This window comes from Mercurialis annua, linkage group LG4, assembly GCF_937616625.2.
Source record: "Mercurialis annua linkage group LG4, ddMerAnnu1.2, whole genome shotgun sequence".
NCBI lineage: Eukaryota > Viridiplantae > Streptophyta > Magnoliopsida > Malpighiales > Euphorbiaceae > Mercurialis > Mercurialis annua.
In genome coordinates, this window is record NC_065573.1 from 28,550,133 (window position 1) to 28,563,881 (window position 13,749).

The window sequence follows — 13,749 nt, forward strand, 5'->3', positions numbered from 1 at the left end:
AAAAGTATTTGCTTTTTTTATCAAATTATTTTAAACAATCATATTTATGGTATTTAAGATTTCTATATTTGGATATATTTGGATATTATTAAATAAATATATTTATTTAGAATGTGCTAAATAGAAGGAAAAAAAATATATTTACGGAAATATAATAAATATATTTGCATAAATTAAGAAACATATAAAAAATAAGCCTCTTTCCTAAAATAGTTCAAATACTTGTCCATTTTTAATTAAAATAAATTTTCTTTTATATTATTTTTGTTTAAAGTTTACTATTTATTATCATTAAAGCAAGAAAATTAATTAGTCATAATATTTGATAAGATTATAATAAAATAATTTATAAAAATTTAAAATGTTAATTGTATTTTTTAAACTATGTGAAAATAATAAAATAAATATTTTTTTAAGATAGAGAGTGTAGTTTGTAGTTTAGTGGTATAGATTATTTAAAAAAGTGAATTGTAATCAAGAATATTCAAAATTATAAAAATACTGTCTCTGCTTTTTTAGTTGTCTATTTAATAAAATATATATGTGTTGCCTATTTAGAACTTCAATTAACTTTAGCTATTATTTTTAAATTTAACTCTTTTTAATAAATAATTCTATAATTCAATTTATAATGTATTTATTAATTAATAGTGTTTATTAGTATTTATTTTTACAATTTAAAACGAATACCTACTATTTTATTATGTATAATTTTAGTTGAATAGACAATTAAAAAAACAAAAAAATTAACATTTTTGGTAAATTATTTAAAAAGGAGTGCTCTTTCCGTTATTTTAGTTGTCTATTTTGCCAAAATTGAACATGTCTAGTACTTTTTTCGTCTTAATTTATAAGGAGAAATACTAATATAATTATGTTAGTTGATACATATTTTATAAATTAAAATATAAAAATATTTATTAGAGATAGATAAATTTTAAAAATAATAGCTAAAATCTTAAATAATTAATTAATTAGAGATAAATATATTTTATTAAATAGACAATAAAAAAAAAGCTTGAGGAAATATATTTTATTGTTTGTCTTAAAGAGTAGGAGACCAAATGAGATAAAGTCAAAACAATTTCTTCCAAATTCTTTTTAAAATTGAATCATCTAATCTACCTCCACGTGTGAGCAATACAAAATCTCAACCTTCCATGTTTAGTTTTATTTCACCTGTACCAAAGAAACCGCTCAATTTTAATTTATTGTTTGTCTTTCTTCAGAAACTCAAACTGAAACAAACCGTCCCCTTCACTCACTCTCTTCTTCTCCGTCTGTTATTCCAAAGCAGAGTGTTCTGTTAGATTTAATTGAATAATATTTCTCCAAATTGAAGCATCCGATTTGCTAATTTTGAGGACAGATCGTTAAATATGTTCGTCAAGAAGCTTGTGGAGAAGGCTGCCAGTGTTAAGAAGGTAACTGATTTTGATCTGCTCTTATTTTGATTCCTTTTCATTTCATTTCTCTCGTCATTTAGGGTTTTAGTTACTGTATAGCCAGTCTGGTTTAGTTTAATTTGATCTGATTCGTATTTTAATTTTCTCATGTTTGATTAAGGAAGAAGAGTGATAATATTTTTTAGTTTTGTTTTTGCTTCTGTTAGTAATATTTAGTATGGTAATTTTTATGAGCTGGTTTTCTCAGTAACTGCTATTAATTAGCCTATTTGTATAGAAATTTGCCTGAATTGGATAATCTGCGTTACTGATAAGCTCCAAAGAATGTTTTTATGCTGAACGGATCAAATTGGGCGAACTCTGTACTAGAATAAGAAGAATAGCAAGATGGTCAAATTTGAGGGTGTTTATGCATTTTAATGCTAATTTGTTAGACTTACTTCAATTTTTAACCCTCATTAATTTCGATTTACTTCAATTTTTAGTTCTTAATCCTATTACTGATACAACTTGACATTGATAGCTTAGTTTCTTCTTTTCATTATCCAAACCTTAGGATCCCACTCTTAACTTTAATTAAAAGGAAACACACTACTACGTGTAACTCATTTAAGAAAAGAAACATGTCTTAATCTTTGGAAACATATATCCAACTACCCAACTTTTTAAGATTATATCCTCTAATTTTTTATAATGAACCAAATTTTGGATCTCCCACTTTTGACTCTATTCCAATTTTATTTTACGCTGACCATATGGCCTGGTTGAATCGATTCTGTTATAGAATTTATTTTATTTTAAATAGATTTTAAAATAATAAATTTAAAAATGAACTTTTGTGTTTGATTTTTTAAATTTTAAATATAATTTTTTTAGTAAATTGAATATTATATTTCAAATTTAAATGTAAATGTAAATTGTGAAAAGAAAATTCATTTGAAATAAACACATATTTTGTAGAAATTTGATTGAATTCTATAAAAATTGTGCAATTTGTTTGAACCAACCAGGCCCTTAGTAATTAAGTGTATTAATTTATAATAAAAAAATAAAAAGTTTTAATTATTTAAGAAACTATAAATATATTAATTTTAATATTTTTATCAATGGATAAAAAATATAAATACTATTTTAAATAGTAGGTAAAGGTATTGAATACATATGTCAGTTTTTGGTCAATAATACTATTACATAGATTTGTCATGGTCTTGAAAGAAATGGTCACCCATTTCTCTTAAACCATAAGAAATTCGATTAATTAATTAATATTTCTTTTATTGATTTTTAATTATTATTTTTTGAATGGAAAATTATACTTTTTTGTTCATATTTAACTATTATTAGTACTTCTTTTATGAAGACTGGGAGAATTCTATGCATAGAAGTGAAAATCCCAAATATATAAACTGAAATTTAGTGAGTAGATGCAGATATCAGATGCTTTCTCCGTCTATAAAAGTAATAGACTGGTTTCTATTTTAAACTATTCAAATCTTAAATTCATTTTTACTTTTAAAAATTAATTAATTAAATAAATATGTAAAATACTTTCTATTGAATTAGTTTTAATCAGCTAGAATATCAATAATAATAATAAATTTTTCTTATCAAAACATAATTAATACTATTTTTTATTATTTATATTGGAAAGATGAATTTATTAGTTATTCAATAAAAATATCATAGATAATTTTTAATTAAATAAACTAAAACTTTGTATATGTAAGCCTAACGGAGTATTAAATTAATGAAGGAATATCATGTGATGGGCGGTGGATATAGGACCCACTGGCAGTGCTGACCTGGCCCGGCAGGAACTGCCCATGGCGCTCCGTCTCCTGATTACTAATCTTTTGTCTACGCTCAGTAGCACCACGCACTACATGTACTCGACCCAAACCTCTCTGTGATTTTAGCTCGCTAAGATCTGACTAAACTGAACAGATTTAAATATACCTTAATAATTTAGTTTAATCAGGGTATTAGTTTTATATGTAAAAATTAGCTACCCTAATGTAAAGAGCAGATCAATTTTCTAAAATAATTTATATTTATATTTAAATAATACTATAATGAAATAATAGAAAAATTTACTTTTAAATAATAAATTATTTCTAATTTTAATTTCCTCTAGTCACCCAATTGGTAGCTACTAAAGTACTTTTTTTGCATGAATCAAAGATATATTTTTATTTGTTTTACTAATATTGGTGGCAGACTGGAGGGAACTCGGAAGGTTTAAAATCAAACGAAGTAGAACCAAGGGTAACATTCCATTATGGAATACCATCGGGAGCCAACATGTTTGCTTATGATTCTATTCAAAAGATCCTTGCTATTTCTACCCGGTTAGTCCACTAATCTTATTCAATATTCACAATTTCACATGCACAGAACATATAAATGTATACTTTACCAACCTTTAATATATTTAATTGTAAGTATTACTTTGTTTTTGTGCCGTTAGTGATGGAAGGATCAAATTATTTGGAAGAGATAACACTCAAGTTTTGCTGGAATGTCGTGAGGCAGTACCAAGCAAGTTTTTACAGGTTTAACTTATAAATGTTCCCTTCCTTTTAGCTTGCTGTTCCTGTTCGTATGTCATGCAATAATCTAATATAAGGTTTTGTTTTGTATTTATATTTTCAGTTCATTCAGAATAAAGGCATCCTTATAAATGTGACTTCCAAGAATCACATCGAGGCAAGTCACCTTAAATTCATTGATTTGTGGTTATAGACTGTTGCACAATTTCTGATATTCTAAGTCAAACTGTTGCATAGGTATGGGATGTGGACAAGAAGTTGTTGTCTCATATGCATGTTTTTAAACAAGAGATAACTTCATTTACAGTAATACAACACTGTCTCTACATGTAAGTGTTTCTCTTCACAAGAAGTTATTTGCGTCAATTTTTCATCTTAATTTCTGGTTCCAAGATATATACTCGCAGATATGTTGGAGATTCTATTGGAAATGTGTCTGTGTTAAAGCTTGATCAAGAAACATGTTATTTAGAACAGATGAAATACACTATTCCTTTTTCTGTTTCTCATGGTAAGATAAATTATGCTGTCTTTGTTGCCTGTTTTTTCCACTCGCCGATTTTGTTTCTAACATAATTACTGATGCACATTGGGAATCCAGCTGAAGTTTCAGCTGATGCCGCTGTTTTGCACATACTGCCTCAACCAACGGCTGACAGTAAGAGGTAGTTCCATGCTTTGGTGATTTGATAAATAAGCTACTTTGTTGATTTTCCTTCTAGGGCACCTATATTTAATCTACTTGCTAATGCACAGGGTTCTTATAGTATTCAGAGATGGCCTAATTGCGTTGTGGGAAATTCGAGAAAGCAGATTCATTTTCACAACAGGAGGAAGCTTGCAGCATTTACAAACTAATGAAACAAAAATAATAACTTCGGCGTGTTGGGCTTGCCCTTATGGAAGTAAAGTTGCTGTAGGTTATAGTAACGGGGAGATTTTTATCTGGAGCATTCCTTCCGGTCCAAATTCACAAGCTGAAGTAGCATCAGACTCTGGCACTCAGACTTCTCCTATTTACAAACTCAATCTGGGATATAAAATGGACAAAATTCCCATATTATCACTAAAATGGATTCATGATGGGAAAGCAAGTCGGCTTTATGTCATGGGTGCCTCAGATACTGCATCTACCAACTTGTTGCAGGTAGCTAAAGTTTGGCATATGCTTAGTTTGTTTTCAAAGTTTTGATTAATTATTAGTAATCTGTTTTTGTCAAACAGTAGATTTGCTTTTGAGCTTGGTCATAAAAGTTTGCTTCTGGTTTGGCAGATAATCTTACTAAATGAGCAGACTGAAACGCGCACAATCAAGTTAGGGCTGCATTTGTCTGAACCTTGCATTGACATGGAGATTGTATCATGTTCCTTTGATCCAAGCAAGCATAAACTGGATTGTTTTCTTTTGCTTGGAAAATCAGGGCATGTTTATGTCTATGATGATTCTCAGATCGAAAAATATCTTCTACAGTACCAAGCAAGGGGAACACCTTCATTGCCAAAGGAGGTCATGGTTAAAATGCCACATGCTGATTCAAGCATCACTATAGCAAAATTCATCAAGGATAATCTTTACATGTTAAGTTTTGGAGATGAGGTAACCTTATGCTAGAGCTTTAGCACAACTTTGTTCTAGTAAATGTTATGATTCATTGTTGATAGTCAAGTGATGTCGCTGCATATCTATATTCATGTAGGATTATCTTCAATTTTCCAAAAACATTCCTTCACTCTTTCCTTTTGACGCAAAGGCTAAAGAGGGAACTCACATGATTTGTGTACCCTTCTGTGGGTTTTCCAAGATAAAGAACTTGTACATAACTGGCCACAGCGATGGAGCCATTAATTTCTGGGATGCATCTTGTCCAATTTTTATCCCAGTTTTACCATTAAAGCAGCAGGTAATTTTTGAAGTTCTTGTATGCTGTTCATTATAGTAGCACCATTTATTTAGGAATGATTTTGTATTTAAGTTTGTAATGTTTTTGGAAGTTAGATGGAAGAACATCAAACAAAATGAATTAGCAGAACACATAAAACTTTGCATCAGAAAACGTAGAGTTTTAAATATACAAATACACTTTTGCTTCCTTTTCTTGCTCATTTTTTTCATTCTTTTACTCTTCTAAATTTTCTCTCCAGAGTGAAGATGACTATGCTTTAAGTGGTGTACCAGTAACAGAATTGTATTTTGATGGAAATATGCGGCTTCTTATCACAGGGGATCAAAGCGGAACGGTGAAATATTATATTTATTGGAGTTTACATATGATTTTAAATTCATAAAAGTGTTTCCTAAATAGTTATATATACACAATACATGCATCTGTATATTCTGTTTTCTTTTTTTTGGATTGTTTGTGGAGTTTTTTTCACTTTCCACATTATACATGATTGCAGGTTCGTATCTTTAAATTTAAACCCGAGCCATATGCGACAGAGAATAGCTTTTTGTCTTTTCAAGGTATTACTAAGCACCTTATTATACCATTTATCTGCTATAGTGCCTAAGTTAGTTGCAATTGCCTTTTCATCCTTTAGCCATTTTACTAGCATGAATTCTCTGCCTTTTTTTGAAGATCATCTGCCTTTGAATAGCTCTCATGCATTATTATGATGCATGGGTTGTGTAATACCTGTATTTCTGCATTTTTTTCAACTTCCAGGAAGTTCGAAAAGAGGAAATAACCATATCATCCAGAATGTCAAACTTATGAAGGTGAACGGTTCCGTACTTTCCATGAATATAAGCCATAACTCGGGACATCTTGCCGTTGGAACTGATCAAGGACATGTATGATTATTTACTCTTTCTGTAGTACCTTTTTCCTTTCCACATATACATGATAGCATGTCAACGTAGCGCTTGACTACTGGGCTTGAAATGTTGTCATAAATTTTCAGGTTTCACTAATTGATATGAATGGACCAACATTACTTTATCAACAATACATTGCAAGTGAACTTTCTACTGGCATCATCTCTCTGCAGTTTGAAACCTGCAATCTGCATGGTTTTGAGAAAAATGTTTTAGTGGTTGCAACAAAGGATTCATCAGTTTTGGCTATTGATGTCGATACAGGAAACTTGTTGAGCACTAACTCAGTGCATCCCAAGAAACCATCTAAAGCTTTATTCATGCAGATATTAGGTACATGGTAGTCTCTTAACGTATTTATTTTATGCTCTGAATATGCATGTCGGAATCGTAAAATATGATTCTGAGAAATAGTCAAACTGCCTTTTGGTATAAAATGGGGGTTGATTGTTTATACCATCTGTGAAATGGATTGGAGAGTAGCTTTTCTCTATTTGTCAGATGGGCAGGAAACGTTAGGAGGATCAAATGGTGTAGATCCCAGCAAACAGAATCCTGCTGAGAATTCTTCAAAACATTCTTCTTTACTGATATGTTCTGAGAAAGCGGCGTATGTCTATTCATTAGATCATGCTGTTCAGGTACTGCTGTTTTATCTATATTAACAACACCAACTCTGAGGGATTAAATTGAACTACATACCATTTTTCTTTTCTTTTTCTTTTTATATTGTGTTAGGGAGTCAAGAAGGTTAACTACAAAAAGAAGTTTCATTCCTCTTCTTGTTGCTGGGCCTCAATACTGTGTGGTTCCTCTGATATTGGCCTTATGCTTGTTTTTACCAATGGAAAAGTTGAAATAAGGTGGTTATATTCTCCATGTTTATTTCCCTGGCTTTTATTCATAAGATATTTGATTAAAAAATATTAAAATTTTGGTTCGGTTCAGTTTGAACCAAATGCACACCTTAGCCACCACATTTTTCATTGCAGCACGTAGTCTGATGTAGTAGTGTGCTTTGTAAGCGTACTAATTCCTTTAATCCTACAAATTACATGTGAAAATCAGGTCTTTGCCGGAGTTATCATTGATAAAGGAATTCGTAATAAGAGGCTTCACTTATTCTGCACCAAAACTTAATTCCTCATCAGACATTTCAATATGCGGTTCATGGGATGGAGAACTTGTTATAGTTAAGCAGCCTGAGTTTCTTATTTTAATTGTTTCTTAAGTTAGAAACTTTTATAGTAATCCCTATACTTTGTTCTTTTGCAGGTGAATGGTGATCAGGAAATGCTTATTGTGTCAGTTTTGCTACAAAAAGAACACTTCAGGTGCATATACATTTACTAGTAATTATATTATTTTTTCCTGTCCTTAAAAAGGAAGCTATTTTTGCTCGAGCTCCACCCCCCAATGATGAGAACCTGCCTTACATGGAAACAGAAAGGCTGAAACAGCATTTTGAAATAAAAAAAAATGGCAAACGATATTTTTCCTAAAAATCTATCATAAATATAAAGTTTCAGAATTTCAGAAGCGTTCTCGAAAGTATAAAGGCTTGACAAATTTTCATACCAGATAGATGATAACTTTTGAATCTTTTTTTTGACGACTCTTGGTATTTAAAGACATAATATGGACAATATTGTAATTACATAATGAAATTCCTCAGGGAACTTGCATTTTGTGCTAAGAAAATACAGTTAGAACAATGTGTATTGGATTCTTTATTCAAGAAAGCTGATCTGTTTAAGATTGGCAATTTTGTTTCTCAGGCTTCTGGACTCTGTCTGCCAAGTCTACACTAATAATTTGATGCCATCACAAGAAGGGGGCACTATGGTCCAAAAGGAAAAGAAAAAGGTATATTTTGAATTAAAAGAAAGTAATTGTGGCAGTAACCCATTAGTTACGAAATGCTTGTTACTTGGTGGTATATTAGGGTATTTTTAGCTCTGTGATGAAGGATTTAAAAGGAAGTAAACCGAAGCAAGTTTCTGAGGTGGAAATAGAAGATACCAGAGAAAGTTTTGAAGAACTGCCAGTAATCTTTGCAACAGCCAACTTTGCATGCGATAATGAAGATAGCAATCACATGGCAGCGGATGCAGATGGTATTGACTTGGACATAGGTATGCATGTCTTGTCAGGGGTAATGCAAAAATCAAATCAAACTCAATATTAATTCGATTTAACATAATATAAAAAACTGGTTTTTTTGGTTCTCTTTGGTTTGGAAAGTCAAACAAATTCACTTCATTTTTTGTTCCACCAAATAAAAATTCTTTTAAAATCGGTGTGGCTCGATTTTGAAAAATTCATAACTTTAGTTCCCTATGTCGTCATATTAAATGTTTGTTTGGGATATTGTATGTACCTCTGTTTTCTATTTGATTTTTTCTTTCTTTCTTAGTGAAGACTTTAGTGGGATATTAATTAGTTTCATGATTTTTCATTTTTGGGACGTAAAGATGATATTGACCTTGGGGATGCTGAAGAGAAACCCAAAGATAACAATATCTTGGCAGGTCTTAATAAGCAGAAATTGGCAAGCAAATTTCAGGCTTTTACAGGTCAGTTATAGTCATCTTTCTCCCACATATACAGGATGAATTAGATTAGATTTCACTGATTAAATTGGCTTGAAGATTTAGAAAATCTAAATTTTCAAAACATGGACGGGTGCTTAAAAATAAGATGAGGAAGAAGACTAGGGTAGGAGTAGATAGCATTTGCCGTGTGTCTAGATGTGGCTTGCAGAATGCTGGTCATTAAAATTAGCTATATATCATCCCTTCCTTTTCAGGTAAAATAAAAGGAATGAAGGGTAAGAATGAGAAAATCATCAAGAAGGAAGAACAACTGGATGAGAAGGCTGGTGCAGTTGATCAAATTAAGAAGAAATATGGATTTTCCTCAGCCACTGTAAGTACTATGAATGCAGTAAGTATTTGAATTTAGTCAGTAAACAAGGGGCAATCAGATGTTGATAATGATTATTTGTCATGTTGATGATGATTGTGAGATCTATCAATTAATCAGAGTAATATATCATAATTCTCACTCGGTTTCATATTTGGTTGCAGGAAACAAGTGCAGCAAAATTGGCGGAAAGCAAGTTGCACGAGAATGTCAAAAAGTTGCAGGTAAACAAACCGTCTCGTATCCGTCACAAAATACATGTAGAACATTGTTAATCGCCAAATGGTTGTCATGTATTTACTTTATTGAAACGAACTAATTGCGCAGGGGATCAATCTAAGAACTACAGAAATGCAAGATACAGCCAAGTCATTTTCTGCCATGGCAAGAGAGCTGCTAAAAACTGCAGAGAAGGATAAAGGAACTTCATAAACCTGTATAATATATATAGACCATGTTCATAACACTTAAAAAAAATTCATTGTTTAATTCTTTCCCTTGATTTGTGATTACATTAACAGTTATCTATAAGGGAGGCTTATATGCATTTTTCATATTGATGAAAACGGAAAAAATGTACGATCATGTATATATATTTTACTTTTTGAAGATATTCATTCTGGCATCATGTATTATTGATTTTTACTTCAATGGTTTCTCTAAAGTTGTTTTCAGTCTGATCATTTGATTTTTTAAATCGGCCTTTCAAATTAGGTTTTCTTATCTTAACTCGGCTCCTAATCTCAGCTATCTATGAGTTATTTTGTATTGTGTTGCTTTTACAGTTCTATTCGTGTATTCAGATGACATATTAAGCTTATAAAAATGGCGAGTTGCCTAGCAAGAACTGCAGAAAATAACAATTATAGGCTTTTAGGTAGTAACGTGAATAAGCTAGATTTTACATTAAACTGCAAATTACAGCAAACCATTACATGATTTGTTTTATTTTATCATGACTAGTTGAGGGTCTAGCTCCCCTTCAACTCTGGAAACAATTTCTGTTAACTAAAAAAATAATTTTCCACATAAATCCAAGTTCTACTTTCTTATGGTACAAGCGCTCAACATCATTTTGCTAAGGTCGTGGATTCAATTCCTCTTATAAACGCTACACCTCCTTTATTATATTAAAAAAGAAGTAAGTTCTACTTTGTTTTCAAATTAAGTTATTTTGATTGGTTATTGAAGATATTATTGTCATTCACATGTCAAAACCTAAAACTAAGAATTCAATTTCATGAAAAAATTAAAAAACAAATCAAAAAAATTAATTATTACCATCCAATTTATAACTTCATTTGCAATTACTTTTCGAAAAAATATACAATTTTGAACCAAACAAACCCCACATTATACTAAGCAACTTATTATACATTAATGTATATTGATGATCTATTTGTAAACTACTTGCATTGAAATCATTTGAGAAATGATGTAAGCTATTCAACAACATCAAACAAGTTTGTTGGCATGTGAGATGACAAAATCAACGTGTAACGGAAAATAACCTCATTAGTAAAAATACCAGGAAGAATACAGTTGTATGAAAAAATCGATATGATGCTTGAATGAACAATTCCACCTGCAAAACTAGGCGTATGGTCTCTAACATCTACATAGTGAACCTACAAACTGGTTGTAGATCTGTTCTCTCAAAGCATCTCTGTTACTTTGGCTTAAGGTGAAAATGGTAGCACCTGGATGATTCTTCACCCTTGCAACTGCATCAATGTGTAAATCTTGTTCACATGCAAATCCAGTGCGACTATATGCAAATGGACCAATTAAGTGCTAAATCCAAATTTCAATTACATTTAACCTCTATTCAAAGCCTTAATCATTGTTTATCTTTTTGGAAATTTCATAACACTGTAACATTTCACATGTTTGCCGTTTCAACATGCTTTCTAGTACTTCCATTAAGACCATGGTAACTACCAACAAAATATGTGCAAAAGCCCATATAATGAAATTCTGCAATAAAAGCAAGGCGATCGAATTAGAGACTGTACCTCCAGGTATATCGCGTCCAAATTTTGGAATAGGGACTGAAGCCAAAACTGAGACATTTGATTCCAGAACTTTTAGGACCGCAGGGAAGAATGATGAGCTAAACAGCTCCATTTTCCCAATTTCATCAATTATGAAAAGATCAGTGTCTTCTTTGACCTAACATAAGAAAAAAGAAACATAATAATTCTACTAGATACACATTTATTGAATAGATTAAAAAAAGAACAGTGGTTGCAGGGACCAAAATGCTGCAGACCTGCAGTTTTATTAAGAAAACAAAGTAAAAGAATATGCCTATATCTGGAGTTCCCTTCTCATGAGCTAATTCTAGTGGGATCTTAATGATTTATTGATCCAATTCACGATCGCTCTCTGAGTAATAACTTACCATTTGAAAATATAGCTATAAGGAGCCAATCCCTCCATATTCTTTTTGGTCTTTGCTTTTATAAAAAGAACCAAAAATACTTGACATTTTTGTTTAGGAGGAATAAAGTAAAATCATTTTTGAAAACTGACAGACCTGCAACTCGGGTAACGCAAGTGACTCAAATGACGCCAAATCTACTTTGTATTTCCCAACAGAAGGCCATCTGAGTGACTCTGAGCTGTAATCAGAAGAGACATTTTAGATGCAGAACTGCAGATAGTCAATATGATAGATTAAAGATACAAGGACCATCGTCATGTTTGAACAAAAAGGAACATTCAACAACAAATATAGAATTGAAGTGAAGTGTCACTTCTAACTCAAAACTCCTCAATGAATGTTTCAAAGAAAAAAATTCAGAACACTATGAATATGCATCTTGATTTTTGTTGGTCTCTAATATAAAATTTTCTGCATGAGATTTTCATTATCAAAATGTGTAGCAGTATACAAACTCCATTTATCAGCCTTTACTAGACATAATATGAGTACAAATCTGAGAAATATAAAACAAAGTAAACAAAATCATTTACGCCAACTGAAAACTTGCACTTGAATTCTCAGAGAAAATTAATACGTGGAAATGGTGGTGGAAGCAAGTGGAGCTTTTCGACCGTCCAAAGTAACAACTTCAAAGCCAACCCTTTCACTTCCTTCCCTAACCTCACCTATATTTAGCAACAAACACCTTCCATTGTCAAAGAATTCTAACAACACATAAAGCAAAATGTCAGTATAATCACTTAAATAGAGCAGACTTACTGGTGTAGAATCCCTGAATCTTTAAATTAGGGTTTGACATTTTGAGGGTTTCGAGAACCCTCATGATCAGAGTAGTTTTACCCACACCCTGTACAAAAACTAGTTATACTCGGTTTCACAATTCGATATCCAAAACACATGTTGAGATTGGAATGAATCAACTGACTGACAGGAGGGCCGGTGACCAGAAATAAGCATTTTCCGGGAGCTGCCGTCATTTTCTCTCTGTAATAAGTCTAGGTGCCACCACCGAGCAGAGAGGCTTCACTTCAACTGAGCTGCCAATCAATTTGATTCTGTAAAGATTTATACTACACGTCGTTTCGGTTGGCCAACAATAAAAATGGACGGAATCAGTGACGAAGCCAGCCCCAAAATTAAGGTGGGGCACAAATTTAACTTTTTTTAAAAATAAAATATCATACCTCAAAAAAATAAGTTGTTTCTGATTAAAAAAAATATCATGAAAAATCAATTCGATTTTTTATTTTATTTTATTTTACATGTAATGGATTTGTTTTAATGGAAATAAAAAGTAAAAAAACGCATTAAATTTACTATATTTGAAAAAAATTAAAAAAATTAAGGTATATTTTTGAATAGAAATACATTGAAAAATTAAAATGGGAGTTTAATTCCAATAGGGCTTATGCAATATGAAAAAAAATTATGTTAATTTATATGATAATTAGGCTTCGTTATACACTTCCTAATTTTAATATTATTTTAAATTGATCTAAATTGCATATTAGACTTTATTATATAATATTTTGCTACAAAATCTAATGATTTTTCTATCAAATTCAAGTAGTGTATTAAATGGTATGTTACTTTTTACTATTG

The 13,749-nt window shown here is 31.1% G+C and overlaps 2 protein-coding genes across 4 annotated transcripts; one reads left to right on the plus strand and one right to left on the minus strand.

The window, feature by feature from the left end:
• The first annotated feature begins 1,189 nt into the window (after positions 1–1,189).
• Positions 1,190–10,362, plus strand: LOC126677432 (uncharacterized). Of its 2 annotated transcripts, XM_050372043.2 has the most exons (25): positions 1,190–1,424; positions 3,160–3,291; positions 3,624–3,754; positions 3,874–3,958; positions 4,059–4,112; positions 4,193–4,284; positions 4,363–4,466; positions 4,557–4,620; positions 4,712–5,102; positions 5,229–5,552; positions 5,653–5,856; positions 6,098–6,193; positions 6,356–6,419; positions 6,622–6,749; positions 6,860–7,106; positions 7,275–7,414; positions 7,512–7,636; positions 7,842–7,965; positions 8,049–8,107; positions 8,552–8,639; positions 8,719–8,908; positions 9,248–9,349; positions 9,583–9,701; positions 9,863–9,922; positions 10,026–10,362. In XM_050372043.2, exons 3-25 carry the CDS (start codon positions 3,708–3,710, stop codon positions 10,128–10,130), a joined length of 3,012 nt encoding a protein of 1,003 aa, XP_050228000.1. In that variant the 5' UTR covers positions 1,190–1,424; positions 3,160–3,291; positions 3,624–3,707; the 3' UTR covers positions 10,131–10,362. The 2 variants fall into 2 exon arrangements, with proteins under 2 accessions (XP_050228000.1, XP_050227999.1); XM_050372042.1 differs by lacking the exon at positions 3,160–3,291.
• A 732-nt stretch (positions 10,363–11,094) lies between these two features.
• LOC126677433 (uncharacterized) lies at positions 11,095–13,223 on the minus strand. 2 transcript variants are annotated; one of them, XM_050372044.1, is made up of 6 exons: positions 13,077–13,223; positions 12,907–12,994; positions 12,722–12,812; positions 12,238–12,322; positions 11,714–11,870; positions 11,095–11,422 (listed from the first exon to the last, which is right to left on the minus strand). In XM_050372044.1, the coding sequence occupies exons 1-6, from the start codon at positions 13,122–13,124 to the stop codon at positions 11,307–11,309; spliced, it is 585 nt and encodes a 194-aa protein (XP_050228001.1). In that variant the 5' UTR covers positions 13,125–13,223; the 3' UTR covers positions 11,095–11,306. The 2 variants fall into 2 exon arrangements, with proteins under 2 accessions (XP_050228001.1, XP_050228002.1); XM_050372045.2 differs by having other exon boundaries at positions 13,073–13,164.
• Positions 13,224–13,749: the final 526 nt, after the last annotated feature.